Source organism: Magnolia sinica, chromosome 3, assembly GCF_029962835.1.
Source record: "Magnolia sinica isolate HGM2019 chromosome 3, MsV1, whole genome shotgun sequence".
Lineage (NCBI taxonomy): Eukaryota > Viridiplantae > Streptophyta > Magnoliopsida > Magnoliales > Magnoliaceae > Magnolia > Magnolia sinica.
The window spans coordinates 128,966,471-128,987,134 of NC_080575.1; the positions used below are offsets into that span (position 1 = coordinate 128,966,471).

The window sequence follows — 20,664 nt, forward strand, 5'->3', positions numbered from 1 at the left end:
GTCTAGAAAAAAAATTTACTGCTACAAAATACCGCGCTGAAGCTTTCTTAACCGTGCAATTGTTTCTAAAATTGTACCCATTTTCTGAATTGGCCAGATTTTTTTTTTTTGGATATAACATCTAGACGATGAGAATCACCTTATGGATGGCCTTGATATTGCACCTGTCAGGCACGCTAGCATACGTGGTGGCGTGTACATTAGCAACCTTGTACACCCGTGTGGGCACGTTCGAACCTTGCACATGTGTGCAAGATGTTGGCCCATTCATCAGCTGGGGCTATCCAAGAACGTACGAAGTTCTTAAATTCAGGCAGTCTACTTATCAAGCGGGCCCACTCCGGCCCACAGGATGAGCAAACTATTTTGATTTCCAATCCAAGGAATGTTTATTGTGGGCCCCACCTGATGGATGGCCCAGATCTAAAAATCCATGAAGGGTGGAGACGTGACCCTGTGAGAATTGGAAATCACATAAAACATGGGCATCTGTCATCTAGGGATTGATGATCCTTGAGCTGTCCAAATGAGGATTGGAAATCACGTAAAAACAATGCTCAAACTACAAAACAGGGAGTTTGAGAATCCAAAAACGTTGCGGTTGTTTTTGATAGATGTTTGTATGGGACTCTTTGGTGAGTACCAGAGGATGCCATTGCTGCTAACCTTGTCGTTGGCGATCCACATATTAGTTTTTCTTTTTTTAATCATGGGATCTAAACACATTTTCAGCCGCAAATCTCTCCATAAGTAGAGTAGACGTTGACTCACACGGCGGACTTGAATCGTTCGACTCATTCAGGCCCAACTCAATCCAAATTGAGTGGGAGGGTCGATTTGAATTAAGTAGACTTTGTTCAATTCCAACTCAAACTAAGTTGAATATGGGTCACCTAGTAAATCATCTCGACTCGACCTGAAATTCAATTCGGTGATGACTCAAGTTGATTCAAAACTCAACTCATACATACATATGAAAGAATTCCAAATTTGAAGTTTTCAGATCTAAGATGTAGTGTAACTGATGGAGAAGCTGCAATTCCAACAGGTGTACCTAGGTTATGAGTTCTGATTTCAACTCACGGAAGCCAGTTGCACTTAATCTTACTCGGTGCCGACTCGACATGACTTACTACCTGTGACCGGTTGGACTCCATCCGGATTTGTCCTGGCTAGACATGGACTGAGATCAGGTTAGGCATCCTGGACTCGGTACTGAGTCGGGCCGTGTTCGAGTCAGGTCAGCCCTAACTCGGTCCGACTGGACTCGATGTACAGCTCTAACGTACGAGGTTTAGGTGTTTGTGTGTATGATGATGCATCAGGTCCATCCAATCAGTGGACCATTTTCGGATGACACGGATCAAAATTCTAAGTATCCGATACATTACCCACTTGTAGATGGCAAAAGATAAAAAGATGGTGTAGAGCAACAATTCGGAAGAAGAAAAGGCTCATAGATGGAATGGTAAGAAACGCTCTACCAGGTGCCCCTTCTTGTGCACTGGACCATCCATCAGGTGGTCTGTCGGTCGAACGGTTTGGATTGCTCAAGACTTTTGTCAATGCTGTGAACTATACTTAGTGGCAGGAACTTTGCCGGTGCATACAGGCGACATGTGCCAGCATTGCAAAATAGGTCCGAGATCAAATCCATCCATCCGAACGGTACTACTATATTGATGTAGCCCAAGAATCAGGTTGATCTACACCTCAGGTGGGCCACAGGTAGCAAAAAAACGTGTAAAACTCTGGAATACTTGACTGAAGTTTCTTAACCCATTCACCTATTTCCAATATTGGGCCCACATGACGAGTGGAATAGATTTATTTTGTAAGGAAAAGATGTATAAGATCAAACAAACCCGATGGCCCTCTTCTAAAAAAATTAAAACTATTTATCGCTAGAAGGAGGGCTTGAACCTCCGACCTTGTGGTTAACAGCCACACGCTCTAGCCAACTGAGCTATTCCAGCTTGTTGGCTAGTAGCTAAAAACAATAATTAGATCATTTTGAGAAAGAATAATGACTACTGTTCAGTTTGGTTACCCCTCGGAAATTATCTTATTATATTTAATGAAAATTTCTATTAAATATCATAGGTTAGATGTATTTTAAGGATTTTTTTTTTTTATAAAATGTCACCCTTTTTTTTTTCTAATTAGATACAACCACTTAAAAAAGTTTCGTTATGATGTCAATACTGACATTTCAAGGGATTTTTTTTTTTTTATATCACTTTTCATCATATGCAAGTAACTGTTGTGAGCCTATTTCAGAAAACAAAAATTCTCCATAGAAGTGGTCATCTCATTGCAAATATAGATAGAATGATCGGTATAGATTGCCATCCACCATCTTAGAATAATTCAAATCATTGTTCATCTTATCTTGATTGGTTCAGATCGTTGTCCACTATTATGGAACGGTCGAGGTTGCTATGTACTTTTGTAAGTGTTGTTAGATGACTTCAATTTGTCTGTAACTTGGTTGATGGCATCAACAAACCACTCAGTCCCATCGAGCATCTGTCGATCCCATCGATAAATTCTCGCTTTTTAGCTTTTACTCTCTAGACAATTTTGGGTCCCAATCATTCTAATCAAAGATGGTTTTGATCTTATCGATGACACTCGATCTGATCGAAGCTCCCATCAACTAACTTGCCTAGTTGTACGAAATTATAATTTTTGTTGTTTAATTCAATCTTAACTCTATTTAAGAATTTGTAATAAAAGATTAGGGCATTGAGAAGGTATTAGTTTAGTTTGGTGTGGAAGGGTACAGGTTGTACACTGGGTCACACGAAAGATTATAATCAACCAAGACATCAGGGTTGATGAAAATTCTTTACTTCGTAAGAACGAACATAGGGAATCAGAAAAATCAACAATGATAAATGTTGAAATTGAAAAAGTTGAAATACAGGATGAGTTTGAGCCGAAGATAGAGGTACAGGAGTAGGTCGAGCAACCACTTCTCAAAAGAAATGATCTGAGAGACTTTAGATTGTCAGTCAGATACAAATATAACTCGAATATTGTATTTACCTTCGATGAGGGAGATCCGTTTACCTTTGAGGAAGCGTTAGATGATTCTAATGCTGAAAAGTGGATAATAGTCATGCGTGATGAGATATTTTCCTTATATAAGAATGAGACATAAGAGCTGATGAAGCTTTTAATGGAGTATAAAATGATCGACTGTAAGTAGATTTATAAGAAGAAGCAAGATAGATACAGGACAAGATTGGTCGCGAAAGGATATACACAGAAGTATGGTATTGACTTCAACGAGATTTTCATGCCTGTGGTCAAGCATATGTTTATTATATTTGTATTGGCGCTGGTTGCCCAATACAATCTGAAATTGGAATTGAAGACTACTTTCCTATATGTGGAATTGAAGGAGCAAATTTACATGAAGCAATAAAAATGATTTGAAATGAAATAGGTAGAGAATAAAGTTTGCACGTTAATGAGGTCATGTATGTCATGAAACAATCGCTTAGGCAGTAATACAAAAGGTTCGAAACTTTCATAATGATTCAGTGATTTACTGAAAGTGAGTACGATCATTATGTCTATTATACGACATTGAGTGATGAATAATTCATTGTACTAGTAGTGTACATAGATGACATGCTTATCTCCAATCATAGCATGTCTGAGATTGATACATTGAAGACTCAATTGTTAGGAATATTTGAAATAAAAGATTTGAGGGCAGCAAAGAAGATTCTCGGTGTAGATATTCCTAGAGATAGAGAGAGGATGGGTCAACGGTTGTTACAAATAGAATACCTTAAGAAGGTATTGGTTTAATTCGGTGCGGACAAGGTGAAACTGGTTAACACACCCAACGATGCTCACTTTAACCTTTTTTATAAATAATGTCTAACTAAAGATGAAGAAAATCAAGTGATGTGTCTTATGTTATATTCAAGTACTGTTGGCAGTTTGATGTATGCCAATTTTTCTACGAGACCTGATATTTCACAAGCAGTGGGTATTGTGAGCAAATACATGGCTAACCTTGGTAAGCAACACGAGGATGCCAAGAAATGGTTGCTTCGGTATATTTGATGTAGAGTAAACTATGCCTCGACATTTGATAAGTTTGATGACAAGATGGTAGGCTATATGGATGCAAATTACACAGATAATGTGGATAATAGAAAATCGACTTTCGGGTACTCGTTTATACTAGCGCGTGGAGTGATCAATTAGATGTTGAAGCTTTAATATGTGGTGCCTCTTTCTACAACTGAAGCAGAGTATATGACGCCGATAGAAGTATTTAAAAATGTGTTTGATTGCGAGGGATGATAAATTAGCTTAATTAGGCTTCGGCACGAAATCATTGCTATAAATTATGATAACGAAAGCTCGATCAATTTAGAGAGAAACTTAGTTTATTATTCTTGTACTAAACATATTGATCTTCGTCATTATTTTATCCGACATGTGCTTGAAGAAGGCAAAGTGACTCTTGAGAAGATCCACACAAGCGTGAATCTGGTGGACATGCTTACAAAGGTGGTTCATACAAAGAAGTTCAAGTTCAGTGTGATTTCTTTGGGTTTGGTGAAGGCTTGACGAAGGAGTGTCCATGAGAAGTAATGATAATGTGGAGTTATGATGGAGGCAATTAGAGATGGAGCTTGGAGCTATAGTTCATGATAATTGAAGACATAGTAGAGATTATTGTTAGATGTCTTTAATTTATTTGCAACTGGGTTTGTCGATGACATCGACGGGCCACTCGATCCCATCGAGCAGTTGTCGATCACATCGATAGTCTACTCGATCCCATTGATATACTCTCATTTTTTAACTTTTGTTCACTAGACAGTTTTGAGTCCAAATTGATTCGATTGAAGATGGCTTCGATCCCATCGATGAGTCATTGATGACACTTGATATGTTCAAAGCTCCTATCGATCGACTTGCGCAATTTTGCCAAATTACGGTGTTGTTTCCTAATTTGATTTTAATTCTATTTAAGGGTTTGTAATTGAGGATTAGAACATTGAGAATGTGCTTATGACTTTTGTGAGCAAAGGGAGAGTAAAGGTAAGGTTTTGTATGCCTTTTGGGATTAATTATCAAATTGGTAAATTCTTCAATCTCTTGTTATATTGTTTATTATAGTGGATTTATTGTCGCTTCGTATCATTCTTTTCCCATGAGAGTTTTTTCACATAAAAATCATGCATTCTTTGTATACTTGGTTTATTTAATCTCTTATTATTTGATTCTAACTTAGGATTGTTTATGTGTGTGTCCCCCAACAACAAGTACTTTTGAACAATTCACGTAGCTACCCACCTATTTTTGAATGATCCAACCGTTGTCTACCTAGCATTGAATGGTCTAGATCATTGTCCACCACCATCTTGGAACGGTACATACTACTGACCGCATTTTTGAATGGTCAAAATCCTAATTTATTATTACTTCTTAAGAGCATTTTTGTTATTTTTTAAAAATAGACTAGATGTGGGTGCTTATATCTCAAATCTTTCTTAGGTATACTTTATCCCATTAGGCCAAAGTACGTATGTGGTTTCATAAAAATCCCTATTTTTATTTCTTTCCAAATTCTCTAAAGCATAATCATAAGCGGTGTGTAAACATGATGTAAAATTTTCGGGCAAATGCCATTTTATGAAATCATCAAAAACAGATATGCCTATAAATTCAAAAGAAGAGTGCTATTCTCAAGCTCTTAAACTCACACGTGGCACATGACAAATCACTGATCTAGATGGTTCATCTACTCACACAATTGCAAGTGATGGTGATAAAATTAGGCCAATTAAATAATCCAAAGCATCTAATCAACAGACGATAAAAATGGTGAGTTAAGATCGAATGCATAAGCATGATTGTTCAAAAAACATTTATTGTATACGTCCAATCATAGATTGCTTGTAATTCAAAAAAAGCTCATTGCGTTGACGATTCTAACCATCCCTTTCATGGATCATAAGAAACAAACTAGTAACAAACGACAACTAATCATCTACAGGTGCCTCCACCACTAATAATGGTACGATTCCCCATCTCTATTTCCTCCGAAGCTTTTTTGAAGTCACGTGGCGTCACCACTCACTATTCTAGATAATACATTCAATCGGACAACTGAGAGCAAGCGATGGTTCAAAATCATACTAATGGGATGATCTCATCCATTCGAAGATGGGCAATTTTGTTACAAGAGCTATCACATAAAAGCTCCTGGAATCCAATCCCATCCCTTGTAAGATGGGCCCATCTTAGATGGGATGGGGTCATCTGATTGGTGTGATTTTGTACCATGGCTTTTATTTTTATTTTTTTTACACACGCACACACACCCCACACACACACACGCTGTGGGATTTCACCACCAGTGGGTACCCGAACCCTTGACCCGGTGTGGAAACTCCTGGAGTCTACCACCCGGGTAAGAGCGAGGACCCTGTACCATGGCTTATTTATATTAAAGATCTACAGTTCCACACGTGCCTTTAAACAAACAAACAAAAAAAAAAAGCTTTGGAGAAAATGAAAGGGGGCAATCACTAATTTGTGGTCCCTTTTACAAGGAAAATACCTAAGATATTTTCAATGGGCGTTGAATCAGAGAGCTGCTGTGTATTAACTGTTGTTATGTTTGCCATCCGCAATGGTGATTTCAGGGGCATCTTAACGCAGGGTATTTTCACAATGGGCTTGAGTAGGGTAGTAGCCCGTGGGATTTGGAGACACTTAAGGTGAGTGGCCCGGGTGAATTAGAACTCATGTGAAGTGGGGCCCACGAGAGGATTCAGCCGAGGTCCTGGCCTATTAAATGCGGTATTTGAGTTATGAGATAAATGGATTGATTTGCCACTCCCTATCATATGAGCTTTTAGAGTCTTCGGAATGGAGAAGCACATAAAGAAGTGGCCCGCTTGTTAGCTAGCCTCTCCCCCCTATTGGCTGGCCGAATCTGGCCACCACGTGATGATCCACACCGTTCACCTATAAGCTTCTGCTGTTTACGGCCAACTAGCAAGAATCTTATTGAGACGAGGCATCACAAGTGGAAACTGCATTTCTGAACCGTTCATCTTAAGTTTCTTTTTGTGGATGATGAGACATCTGGTGAGTGAGACTTTTCCATATGAATCAGGTAGGATGGACTGAAACGGATAGGGCTTTAAGCAAACCTCTACAAGACGAGCCATATCAAAAGAGTAATCTGACCATTGATTTGAAACGCCCCTAACTTGTCTGGTCACGACAGGAAGTAAGACAATCGCTGATCATGAGAGCTAACGAACCAATGTTTGTAAACAGGGTCCTTGTTTCATTGACCCAAACCATCGATTCAGTAAGATTCCACCCTCTTTAGGTTTGGTAAGACTGTAGATTCCAGCCCCTTCGTATTTTTACACTATTTTATTTTACCACTTTCCTGACCCTTCGATATCAAAGGTACTAAAATAAAGATAGCATAAGAAAATGCAGGTGCTGAAATCTAATTAAGCTATATATGTGTATATAAAAAGAACAAGTTATTAATAACAGGCCGATTTAAAAGTGAGCCATCCTAAGTAAGCCTACCGCACCGACGGTTTGGACCACTGTACTGAAAGTACAAACTTTTGACTTAATACATGAAGACACAAGCAGGAGACGGTCCTTTCAAGCGGTGGTTAGTGTTCTAGAAATGGCTTTATCCACGGCAGGGGAGAAGTATCTGGCAACATGAAACACACTAACTTCTGTTAGATTACAAGTCGATCATCTCGTACGCATGAATACAGCTTTGTACATGTGCAAGGTACGCAGGTTTTCTGCGTGTGGTCGAAAGCTGGGTGAGGCCCACCTTGATGTTTGTGAGAAAATTACGGTTCATCCGTTTTGTCATCTCATGTTAGGACATGAGCCAAAAATAGGCAATGCCGACAGTTAGAAACCTTCCTTGTCCAGCTTACTGCTTGAATGCTATTCAAAACCTTCCATGAGTTCATTCCCACCGGGATGAACTGAAAACACGAGAATTTCCCTCTAGGAGGGGTTTGGCTAGTGAGGTTGCCGTGGCTGGCTACTAGTAAGTACTCTGTGGGCTCCCCCATTATGTATGTGTCCCGGCCATCCATTTTTACAGATCATTTTAGGGGTTGATTTAAAAAATGAGAAAGATCTAAATCTCATGTGGACCACACCACAGGAAAACAGTATTGATTTAATGTCCACCATTAAAACACTCTTAAGGCACACAGTAATGTTTATTTAACATCAAACCTGTTGATTAGGTCATACAGACTTGGACAAAGGGAAAAACAAATTAATATTAGCTTAATTCAAAATTTTTATGGCCCCGATAAGTTTTTAATGGTGGGCATTCAATTGACACTGTTTCACGCGATGTGGCCCAATTGAGATTTGGATCTTATTCGTTATTTGGCTCACAATGTAAAATGATCTGAAAATATAGATGGACAGCGTGGATGAAACACATACATTATAGTAGGGCCCGCAGAGCACTGGCCAGTGGCAAGCAGAGTCACTAGCCAATCCGCATCCTTGCCTCTCCGCATTTTCTTGTCGTGGTGGCCACTTAAGTTTTGTATTTGTCTCTTTTTGGGCTCATGTCTTACCATGAGCCACCAAAACGGGTGGATTTGATGAATTTCTCTTAACATTATGGTGGGCCCACATATCTTTAGAGTGCAGGAATTTGGAATTTGTTGCAGGGCAATCCACACATGTATGTCAAGCCATCTTATCCAAAAAGGGAGGGGAAATGCCAGCAACCCCATCGGAAGGCGCTTTGGCTAGTGACCCAACACCATCCAGTTAGCAGCTGTCAAAGCTCTGTGGGCCCCACCATGATGTATGTGTTTTATCTATGTTGTCCATTCATTTTTTTTAGATAATTTTAAGTCATGATCCAAAAAACGATGAAGAAATAAATATTAAGTGAACTACATCACAAAAAACAGTGAGGATTGACTGCCTAGTGTTGAAAACTTCTTGGCTGCCTGACAAGTTTTGAATGAAGCTGATATTTGTGTTTTCACTTCATCTATATCCGTGTGACTTATATACAGGTTGGAAGGCAAATAAACATTAAAGCGGACCTTAGGAAGTTTTCAACGTTGCATGTTCTATCAACACAGTTTTCATGTGTTGTTGTCCACCCGAGATTTGGATTTATCTTATTTTTAGACCCATGCCATAAAATGAGCTGAAAAATAAATGAATGGAGTGGATAATATACAAACAACATGATAGGGCCCACTGAGCTTTGACACCAGTTAGAACTAGCCAAGCCAAGTCTGTGTCCGCAGGAACTTGAAGAGGGAGATGCCCACAGTTGAAACCTTCGTGGGTCTATAGTAATGTTTATATGTTATACAACTGTTCATGCAGTCATTTCCTTCTGGATGAACTGAAAACAGGAAAATATTATCCTCATTCGAAACTTCTGTCACCCCACGAAGGTTTCAACAGTTGGCATTTCCCTCCTTATTTTTTGATGTTGTGTGACCGACTTGAAATTTGAATATTCATCATTTTTGGGCTTGAGTGTATCTTGGTGCACCCCACCTAAGTTCTGATTGCAGGAATTTGGATTGCCATCACAGGCTATCTGTGAGCTTCAAATAACAAAGATATCAGGTTCGGAGGACTTATGATTGCAGGCCCACCATGGTGTGTATTTTATATCCACATCGTTCACTCATTTTACTAGCTCATTTTAGGATAGGAGCCCAAAAATGTACCATATCCAAATCTCAAGTGGTGCATGCTATGGTAAACAGTGGCCATTGAATGCCCACGTACAATTAAAAATTAACTCCCCTGGGCTTACAATAATGTTTATTTCCCATTTAACTCGCATCACTAGTGATATATGTGGAAAACTTTTGTAGCTATTGGGAAGTTTTTAGTAGAGGTGTTCAATCAATATTATTACCTATGGTGTTATTCACTAGAAATTTTGATGAGCTTTATCTTTGGGCACATGCCCTAAAATGAGTTAGGAAAATTAATGGATAGCATGGATATAACACATAAATCATGGTGGGCCTTACAAACATGTAACCACCAAATCTACTAAATCATGGCCCACATATATCACTAGTGATGCGATTTTGGCAAGATTTAATTGGGCTCAGTGCAACTGTTACAAACTGAGCAACCAATCAACATTCAAACATAATTTTTGTGGGCCCATCTCTACCATCAGAAGAATACAAATTGCGTTGGGAGCGGGTAACCATGATGCAGATTGCTAGTGACCTTGCTACCACTAACCTTAGTAGTGACCGGATGTGGTGGGATCCCGTCAGGACACATGCTGGTGTTAGAAATTAATACCCACACAAAATATGTTTGAAAGTTGTTCTTGTGTAACATGCACTTTTCACAGGGCTACATGGGGCTACAAGGGGCCATGCGTGGGGCACACGATGCCACACAAGGCCATGCGAGTCACACGGGGCACATGGGGCAACACGGAGCTTCACGAGGCTTCACGGAGCTACACGGGCCATGCGTGGCCATGCGTGGGGCACACGATGCCATGACTTAAGCCATATCTCTTGCCGCTGTACATTGCCTAATCAAATCATGTCACCCAAGGTCACACCGTGGAGCTGGTGGTAGAATTTGCATTCATCCTCGAGTACAGATGGGTATTCCCCCCTCACGTGCGAATATTGGCACAAGTACAATATAACAGGTGAACATACTACTACTAGAGGTAGGGCGCACCAAAGCATGTTTGAAAAGGAATGTAAATTGTCCTATCACTCTCCGGGCAAACTCACCTCAGCAAATGCTTTATGAGGCCATCATGATATACGTGATTCATCCATCCACTTTAACATATCATTTAAGGAATGAGCCCAAAAAAGAGGTAAATCTAAGGCTCAAGTTTGTTACACTCACTGTTTTGAAAACTTCGGTGAAAGTTATTTGGGGCCATGAAAGTTTCCGATCAAGCCGGTATTTGTGTTTTCCCTTAAATAAACATAACAGTGGGTCACAGGAAGATTTAAATGGTGATGTCATTATCACTACTGCTTCTTGTGGTTAAGCCCACTTGTGCCTTTTATCTACCTTTATTTTTGGGTCATGCTATTAAAATGATGTGTTAAAAATGGATGAATGGTGTAGATAAGATACATACATCACAGCGGGTCTCACAGAGCCCCTGTTAGGACCCAGTTAGTCTTCCGTTATAGTAGCTTTGAAAGTTGTTCACTGGAGTACTCTGTACTGCACCTGACCCATCAAAGGCCAATCAAACCCAATCACTTCTTCCCTATGCCCACGTTGGCTCAGACAGGGAGTTAGTATTCAACCCTCGTCCAGTTCTGACCTCCCATTAATGGACAGTCTATTGAAATTGGACGGCTGACATTTCTACGTTGTAACTGTACATTTTCTGGACGCCAATCTGACAGTTAAGAACAAACAAATCACTAGGTGCACAAGTGGAAATATCTACCGTTCAATTTTCTCTCAAACAACCATTTATTTTGTAGAAATATCTACCGATTGAGTTTCTTTCAAGATGGCATCTGAGCAGTGGATCCCGGCTGATGAGCGGCTTAGATTTCGCACATGTGAGTGGTGGAAACAAAGAAAGTCAAATTGCTCGACTTCCGTGAGCATTAGACCCAATAATGACTTCTCCAAAATGAGAAAAACCAGTTCCCCTCATGTCTCGGGAGGACGGTTCCTCGAGACCTAACTACGAGTATGTGGCCCACCTTGATGTATAGACAATATCCATTCCGTTCATAAGGTGTGCCCATTCAAGTAAACCCCATATGCTAAAGTTTAGACTGATCCAAAACACGTTGGTCACACCACAGGAACGTTTGGGATGGTATGCTCGTTATTAAAACCTTTTAAACTGCGTGAGTAGCCCGCCATAATTTGTAGATGCCATCCAATCCATTCTTAAGATGTGGTCCACTGGGATGAATGGACAACTAAAATTTCAAGACATTCCAAAAAAGGCGGGGTAGGATAAGTGATTTTTACATGGTGTGGCCCATCTTAATTTTTATCAGCTTCAATTTTCTGTATCTACCAAGATCGTCAGGGGGCACACATGATGGACGGAGTAGATCTCTTACATACATCACGTTGGGTCCCATATAGATAGTTGGATAATAATAATATAAACGTCGCGAAGGTACCGGCCTCCCCTCCCAAAGATATAATTAGTTTTTCAACTTGCTCAAAAGTCATGGTCTAAAGCCGTACACGTGGAAGACACAGACATAATCAAGACCGTTCGCAAGGTGGGCTCCACCTGGAGGATCCATACGCCTTAATAATCACCCACCAGTCCTTAGAAAGCTCGGAACTTTTTCAAGCATTGCGTATGTCGGAAGTCTTCAGTCCGACATACCGAACAGAGTCTACGGCCATTAATCACGCTTGGAAAATGGTACTGTTCTCTACTTTCCAACAAAAATGACACAAACACCTGACTTCTCAGTAGACCAAAATACCCCTATCTAGGCTCAGCGTAGGACGTACCCGCGGGGCCCACCTTTCCTTACTGAGAGATGATCCTGACCATCCCTCTTTTAGTTGAAAGCGAATCGATGATATTATTCTTTTAAACTGTTCCTGTTCAACTATACATATCGACCGTCGAATGTGTCCATCCACGCCAGCTCCGAAAAGATGGATGGTTCTGATCATTACACCATCCCTGTGGATGGATCCATGAGGCAAGACTTCCAACTATGTAAGTATATCAGCAGCTGTATGAGAATCTGGCCGTTCGGGAGCGGATTAGGTGCGGCCACGGCATAATCCAAGATGGTGCGGCCCTGATCATGGGCCCCACCTTGATGTATCTGTAGTATATCCACGACGTCCATCCTTTTTTCCAGATCATTCTAGGTCATGAGCCCGAAAATGAAGCAGAACCAAATCTCACTTGAACCAAAGTAGAGGAAACCATGGTGGTTGACCATTAAAAAACTTCTTGTGGGCCAGAAAAGCTTTGGATCAATCTGATATTTGTTTTTTTTCCTTCATCCATCTTTGAGTGACCTTATCAAGAGGTTGGATGGAAAATAAACATTACGGAGGGTCCTAGGAAGTTTTTAATAGGAGGCGTTCAATCACCACTTTTTCCTATAGTGTGGTCCTCCTGAGAATTATATCTTCTTCAATTTTGCGCTCACGCCCTAAATAGATGGAAAAAAATGGATGGACGGCGTGGATATACTACACATAGATCAAGGTGGGCCCCACTCTCAGGGCCGCACCTAATTGGCTCCCTCTTAATAAGCAAACAATTCCTTGGATGTGTGGGGATATGTTTCAACCATCCAAACCGTTTATACCCCGAAATTCCCCTTCATGGCTGATACCAAACATCTCACATTGGAAGAATTCAATCCTTTGTCATTGATTCTTTTTCCTTGTCAGTACGAACAGCCTCCTAAATGATCTTCTTGTGGGGCACGGCTTAAGTGGATCCCTGACTGTGGTGCCTACCGTAATGCATATTCCTTACACCCACGCCGTTCGTCCGTTTTGAATACTCATTTTAGAGCATGATCCCAAAAATGAGGCCGATCCAAATCTCAGGTGAACCACACCACAGGAAACAGTGGTCATTGACCATTAAAAACATTTTATGGGCCACAAGTTTTGGATCATGCAGATATTTGTGTGGTTCGTTCATCCATGTCTTTGTGGCCTTATCAACAGCTTGGATGCCAAATAAAAATTCCAGTGGCCACCTAGAAGTTTTTATCGGTTGGTTTTTCAATCACCAATGTTTCGTGAGGTGCTGTCCAACTAAGATTTGGATCTGCTTCATTTTTGGCGTCATGTCTTAAAATGAGCAGTCAAAACTGATGGACGGGACGGATGATAGTAAAATACATCAAGGTGCGCCCCACAGTCAGGTATCCACCCACCTCAGCATCCCCTTTTTGTGGGCCATTGATTGAAAGGGCGGGTATTAATATCGCAGATATATACAAATAAAACGTGCGTATATTTGCTTCCAAAGAAAGTAACTGCTTTTGTGGAGAATTATTTCGGAAAAATGATAGGATACAGCGGGCTGTATGGTTGATCAGAATACATCCATTTTTTTCGGTCAGAATATCACGTGTAGGATTTCACTGCGTGCAAAAGGTGGGCGTCACCGTTCACTTGAAGTGATATGAAAGTTCACACCGATCAACTCATTCGGTGGGCCACACCAATTCACTGAGTCAGATCATCGGCTGTCAATTGATTTTAAGGTTGTTTCCAGATCGGCAACTGGATGGTTCTGATTTTATTATCAGATGACCATCTTGGTGGGTACCATCTTTTTCAAGGATTGGATATTCTAGAAATACCACATGATGGAGGGAAAAAAAATGGTTGTATCATTACTTAGGATACAACGGCTGTATTGATCCAATCTCCCATTTGGGTGCCACCATTAACCGGTCGGGGCACCCTTTCTTTCCAATTTTGGTGATGCAATAGAAAAGTTGTATCATTCTATTTAAAAATAGAAAAGAAAGTGTGCATTTTATAACTTTAGGGGTGTAGGTATCATCTACTTTTGGTTTCGGTTCTAATAGGGTTGTACGGAAGATAAATCAAAGCCAAAGCTGGATTATGCTAATTAATTACTTACGGTTGGGAGCAAAAGGTGCTTTTAGAGACACAGATGAAATAAATGACGTGCAGCAAACGCATATGGACCACACACGTGCTAAAACGGACAACATGTGTTGAATGATGGATAGTCATCGGTTTTGTTTTTTTCTTTTGTTGTTAGCTTGTTAGTATACAACACTGTCGGTTGACACTTCACTGTTAGCCACCCCAACTAGGGATCGATACCAAGACCTTAGTTTTGGAACGAGGAATCTTTCACTCAGTCTAACACTTGGAGCTATGGATGGCCCACTAGTCTAGCCAAAAGATCAGGACGGTTCATTCATCTTGTGGCCCAGAATTTGACGGTGGGCCATCTTCTTTCCATCCTTACACATTTTGGTGTTACTTGGCCCACCTGATTAATAGAATGGCCACCTTTCTGGGTCGGATCATATTTGAATTTCAAATTCGCTTATACGTCCAAAATTTATGTGACACCCAAAAGGGTTTCAATGGCAGGCGTTCAATCCTCCACTGCTTTTTACAGTGTGGTCCACCTGATTTTTGGATGTGTCTTATTTTTCTGCTCAAACCTTAGGACGAGCTAACTAAGTGGACGGACGGTTTGGATATAACTCATACCTCATGATGGGACCCACAGAACTTGGTAACTTCGACACATCAGCCACATCGGTGGTTTGTGGTACACCAGCCAATCCGCTTCCCTCTTGAAAGGCCCAGGTAACGGACGCATACAACATATTGGCACGTGTCCGACGATTTCGCTCTCTTATCGCGCGAATAGCGGAGCACTTCTTAGGTTCTTGGAAATGGCGAGGAAAACGAGGCAGTCACCCACGTAAAAACAAAGGGTGTGATTCAATCCTCACGTATGGACGCGAAACACGTGTCAGAACTCCGCCTGACGGCGCAAGTGTCAGAGATCCAGGCCATTCATCAGACAGCGATCACTGTGATAATGCCATATCCGAAAAAAAATAAATAAAAAATCTGGGTTGTACACACATCTATACGTTGAAGGACCGTTGGATTTTTTCCTGACCGCACATTTTTCACCTGCAAGTTTGACCTGTCAGTACCAGCCCTATCTTTGGTCCATGGGCCTGGGCCATGGCATTTTCAGGGTACCCAAATGAATGGCCAGGATCTCAGACACGTGCTCGATCCCCCACACGAGGGGCTACTGATTGAATAGCGACCAAGAAAGAGACGGGGCACCAGTGTAGAATACAGCTGCGTCCGTTTGTTTTAAATAAAAAAGAGAGATATTCCGTGATCTATATCTATGGTGGGATATACCACATGGCCCAGCCTGCCTGCTGGCACTACGACTTTTCCTATACAGAAGTTAACGAATTTGCAATGTAATCAACAAATCTCTCTCTCTCTCTCTCTCTCTCCCTCTCTCTCGCGTCATTTCACCGACCTGAAAAATGATGTGCTCCGTCGCGACTTAGAATCGAGATTCTTTTTCTGCTAACTTAGGCTCACATGCTGAGTTATCTGATAATCTGGAACGTCCATATGTTATAATCTAAGCTGTAATACTTAAAATTATATGAGTCAATGATATTTTAATCACTATTTATCAATTAATTTAGAACGATGGGAGGAAAATCTTCAATGGCTCAAATTCTAATTTAAATTTCAAATAGGTAACATCATAACTGAAGAGTGATCATAGGCCAATGGATTATTTATATAATTAAGCAGAATATGAATGGTTAAAATCATCGGACCATCGCAACATGCGGCCCCTAGTTGCAGGCGACACACGCTAGGCTCTTAATCGCTACAGAGGCAAAATGAAGTTGCGATTCTTTGTCATTTTGCAAAGTCCGAGGGCATTTACGTAATTTCGAACATAGACACACGAAGAGGAAAAGAAGTAATTAAGAACGGTAATACTCAGATAATTAAGGATTAAGAAATACTAATAAGAGATTTTTTAGTCAAATGGCTACTGACGTGGCGCCTAACCCAATGATTTGACCGCCTATTTAACTGAAATCGCGCAACCACGCTCACGTGACCTTCTACTCCTGGAGACCCTGATACTACCAGCATTTCTTACTCAGCACCCACGCTTTCGCCGACTGCGGGACCCACCAGGCAACGTGGCATATTGCTGACCGGTCAAGATCCCGGATGCGGCGCCTCGCGTTACACAGAGGCCCGGGAGATGATACGGTATATAGATGGAGGAATCTGTAGACGGTAGGCTCGCCTCTGCGTAGCACACGTGGCAGTGTACTATGCCGATCGTGACCATTCATGCAATGGGCCCTAGAATGGATATGTATTCAACAAACTTACAAGACAATATTATTCATGAGATCGCTGACCGTCAATTCATTCTAGGTCCCATAGAATGGATTGTTGCAACTGAAATGTCACCGCTACTGAGTAAGAAATATATCAGAACCATCCATCTTCTTCAGTGGGCCATAGATCGGCCTTGGTAAAATATTGATACTGATGGGGTGATTCCTGACAATGAGTTCTGGAGCTTAATATGAACCATTGATTTCTTATTCAACCGCATTACGAGAACTCAAGGGTAAGAACTCCATTCAATTCTCATTACCTTTCCATGTGGGCCCATATGGTGAATGCGTACTGGAAGAATTTCATTCACTACTGAGGCACAAGGAAGTCTACGCCAATGTGCTTCAAATCATGCTGGAATCTACGGCTGAGAGGGCGGCCAACATCCAAAACTGAGAAATGATACGGTAGAGCCCTAAGAACCGAAATACGGTACAACCATCTCTCCGCAGCAGAATTGGCAGGGAGATGTAACGATCAAAGCCGTTCATCCAGTGGGCTCTATCATAAATAGCTTACATTTAAAAAATCACACCTATTTTACAATCCTGTCCATTATATTACTCCAATGTCTCTAGATGAAGGTTAGCTTTCATACAAATATGATAATTAAATATTTTTTATTTGAAAAAAATATCCATCCAATGCAGTGAACTTTAGATGGACCCGATTAACTCATTACTCTGCTACCCGTGCTGGTTTGGCTATACCACGAATGGGAAACCAAAAATTATAGAGAAATTGCTCCAGTGCTTTGGAAGCTGTTATAAATTATGGTACTCCTGCTCGGACTGGGTCTTTTAGACAGTCAAATCTATCCATTTGATCTGTCTATTAAGTCCAAAAACACATTTCATGTGCCACCATGCAAAAAATTGCATTGATCAGATGATCGAAAGTATCCTAAATTTGACCTTAGTTTTTAGCCGTTCTTTATCTAAGCCATGGATGGCATGGTTATGATTTCCAAACAAAAGAAATCCTTCACAATAATAAACAATGATCATGGCCCCTGACAAATACATGGATCAAATGGCTTATTTGACCTATTTTCGTAGAAAAGATCATGACTGTCAATATTAAAAAGCTACTGATCTGATGGTTAAGAATGTCAGATCCGTGAGATATTTCCACGGTAGAACATAGAATGAGTGTTGAGCCTAACCAACAGTATAGATCAATGGATTGGATTGTCTAAGTGTCCCATTGGAAGTAAGAGCACTACAATATATATTGCTCTGAGAGAACTGGAGCTTTTAAAAATGAAACTAGATGAAAAACACAAGTAGAAATTCCAAAATCCAAAAAATTAAAACTAGGATTTTATTTTTATATTTTGTTTTATTTCAGATTCCACCATAAACAAAATAATGTAGAAAAACACAAATTTAAAATAATAATAAAAAATCGTTTTCATTGGAATTCATTTCGGCTGTTGGATCCTATAAAACAGCGATCTCACCGGTTTAGACTCTAATCTGAGCCTTTTTCTTCTCTCTCACACACACCCTGCTTCTCTCTCTAAACTCGCTCTAAGCACTTTCAGAAAATCCCTTCATCCTCTGTTGTTGCCTGAGGGATTTCTAGATTGGGAATCTGCGGAGAAAGAGCTTTTCAGATTCTGAGAATAGAAAGCTTCTGCTGGTGGGAAACTGTTCTTCCGTGCTCCTACGCCTGTACCGCAGAACCGGAATCCGTCCATCTCTTTCCTTTTCAGGTAAAACCCTTTCTCGGCTTTCCTCGAAATTTCTCCTTTTCTTTCCTTCTCTCTCCTTCCTTCACTCTCTCTCTCTCTCTCTCTCTCTCTCTCTCTCTCTCTCTCTCTCTCTCCTTTCATTTTAGAAGCATCTGTCTTTTTGTCCTGTTACAGTCATTTCAGAAGCTTTCTTCCCCTTACATGGAAATTTCTCATTTCCTTTCATGACTTGGCTGTGGATTTCCTTCTCTAGCTATCTCCCTGTTTTGTAGCTTCTCCTTCTTTCTTTTTTTTCCTTTCATTTCGGCTTTCTTTTGGAACCTCTTTATTCGCCTCGCTTCGAAAGCATCTTTCTTTTCGTCTATTTCTTAGCTCAGATTTTCCATTTCCAGGAACAGCGTTTGGACAATGCCAAAGGAGAGGAGCTGAGGGAGGTGAGAAGGTAGAAATCCATCGCCATGGATCAAAGCTGCATTTTCCCGGCTGTCAAATACTCCGAGCATCGGACTGTGACGAAAAAGCTGGCAAAGCCATCGGCGAGGCTGAGGAACTCTTCTGGCTCCTGGAATCTGACAGATTCCGCCGGATGTCCGAGAGTTGTTCGAATTTCCGTCACGGATGCCGACGCGACGGACTCCTCCAGCGACGAGGAGGCGATTTTCGGCCGGCAGCGCGTCAAGCGATACGTTAACGAGATAAGCATCCAGGCCTGTTCGAGAGATAACGGAGGAAACGGTAACGGCGTGTGGAGGAGCAGATCTGTTAGGAACGGGCGGGAGAAGCCGTCGACGACGCCGGATTTGCAGGCCGAGAAGAAGTTCCGCGGCGTACGGAGGCGGCCGTGGGGGAAATGGGCAGCGGAGATCCGCGACCCGTCTCGGCGTGTGCGGCTCTGGTTAGGAACGTACGACACGGCCGAGGAGGCCGCGAAGGTCTACGACAGCGCCGCGATTCAGCTGCGAGGGCCAGACGCCATGACGAACTTCTCCGCATCTCCGGCGAAATCCAAGCCGAAAATCGATCTGACGACGTTTTCCGGCGAAGATTCAAGCGACGAGTGTCAGAATATCAACTCTCCCACCTCGGTTCTCCGCTTTTGCTCTTCCTCGATCGAAGAAACCGATTGTGGTAACCGGCAACAACCGGTCAAAGAAGCAAGCGAAGCGCCGAGTTTACCGAGTAATTCCGCCGAGTTTTTGCCGTTGGATACGCCGTTCCTGAACGATGATTTCTGGGAGTTCGAGAACCCGTTACCGGGATTTTTCAAGGACGTGTCACAGAAAAGCTTCCTTCAAGAAGATATCAGTGATATCTTTCTCGGAACGGGCGAGGATTTCGGGGCGCAGTCGTGGCACGTTGACGATTATTTCCAAGATATCGGCGATTTATTCTCGTCGGATCCCCTCCCATCTTTCTAAGACCCGAGGATTCCCTCTGCCGGCCTGCCGATTTCTCGGCAGATTTTGTAACGGCGGGAAAAGATAGAGCCGCCATCTTTCACTATTTCGTTTTTTTTTATCGTTTTCAAAAAATCTCTCCGTTACAGTTAACGGCGAATGGAGAGAGTGAGTGCTGTTTCGGACTCTTTTAATTATTAGTTTTTTCATGTATTTTATTTACTAGAATGCTGAGGCGATTCGCGCGAGGAGAATTAAAAGAGTCGGTTTGAGGTGCATGTCTGGACTTTTCTAGACACGTGCGGAATCTGGAACGCTGATCAGGTGAGGCGCTATGAACCAGCACTGGCCAAAACTCAAGGTCCACCTATTAAGTATGGCATAAATACTCATTAAACACAGGCCGCTGGTTATTGCCCCCTATTATAATTCAGTGATTGTGGCCCACTTGACAAGAGAACTTCCCTCCTTTGATTTATGCTCCAGATCTCACAAGTGAGATATGCGAATAGCATCTTTGATCTCCATTCGAGCGAATCGCAACAGCACTCTTCTGATTTTTATTTTATTTTTCTTTTATCTTTGGGCGTG

General features: G+C 41.4%; 1 protein-coding gene and 1 non-coding gene across 3 annotated transcripts; one reads left to right on the forward strand and one right to left on the reverse strand.

Annotated features, from left to right (window-relative positions):
- Positions 1-1,902: 1,902 nt before the first annotated feature.
- TRNAN-GUU (transfer RNA asparagine (anticodon GUU)) lies at positions 1,903-1,976 on the reverse strand. The gene has a single exon. It is a non-coding gene; the product is annotated as a tRNA-Asn (tRNA).
- A 16,305-nt stretch (positions 1,977-18,281) lies between these two features.
- LOC131241294 (ethylene-responsive transcription factor CRF2-like) lies at positions 18,282-20,333 on the forward strand. Of its 2 annotated transcripts, none has more exons than XM_058240080.1 (2): positions 18,282-18,697; positions 19,054-20,333. In XM_058240080.1, exon 2 carries the CDS (start codon positions 19,135-19,137, stop codon positions 20,092-20,094), a length of 960 nt encoding a protein of 319 aa, XP_058096063.1. In that variant the 5' UTR covers positions 18,282-18,697; positions 19,054-19,134; the 3' UTR covers positions 20,095-20,333. The 2 variants fall into 2 exon arrangements, with proteins under 2 accessions (XP_058096063.1, XP_058096062.1); XM_058240079.1 differs by having other exon boundaries at positions 19,069-20,333.
- The last annotated feature ends 331 nt before the right edge of the window (positions 20,334-20,664 follow it).

What these genes read in the sequence shown, in the direction of transcription:
- LOC131241294 (XM_058240080.1), top strand. Translation starts at nt 19,135, where the DNA reads ATGGATCAAAGCTGCATTTTCCCGGCTGTCAAATACTCCGAGCATCGG.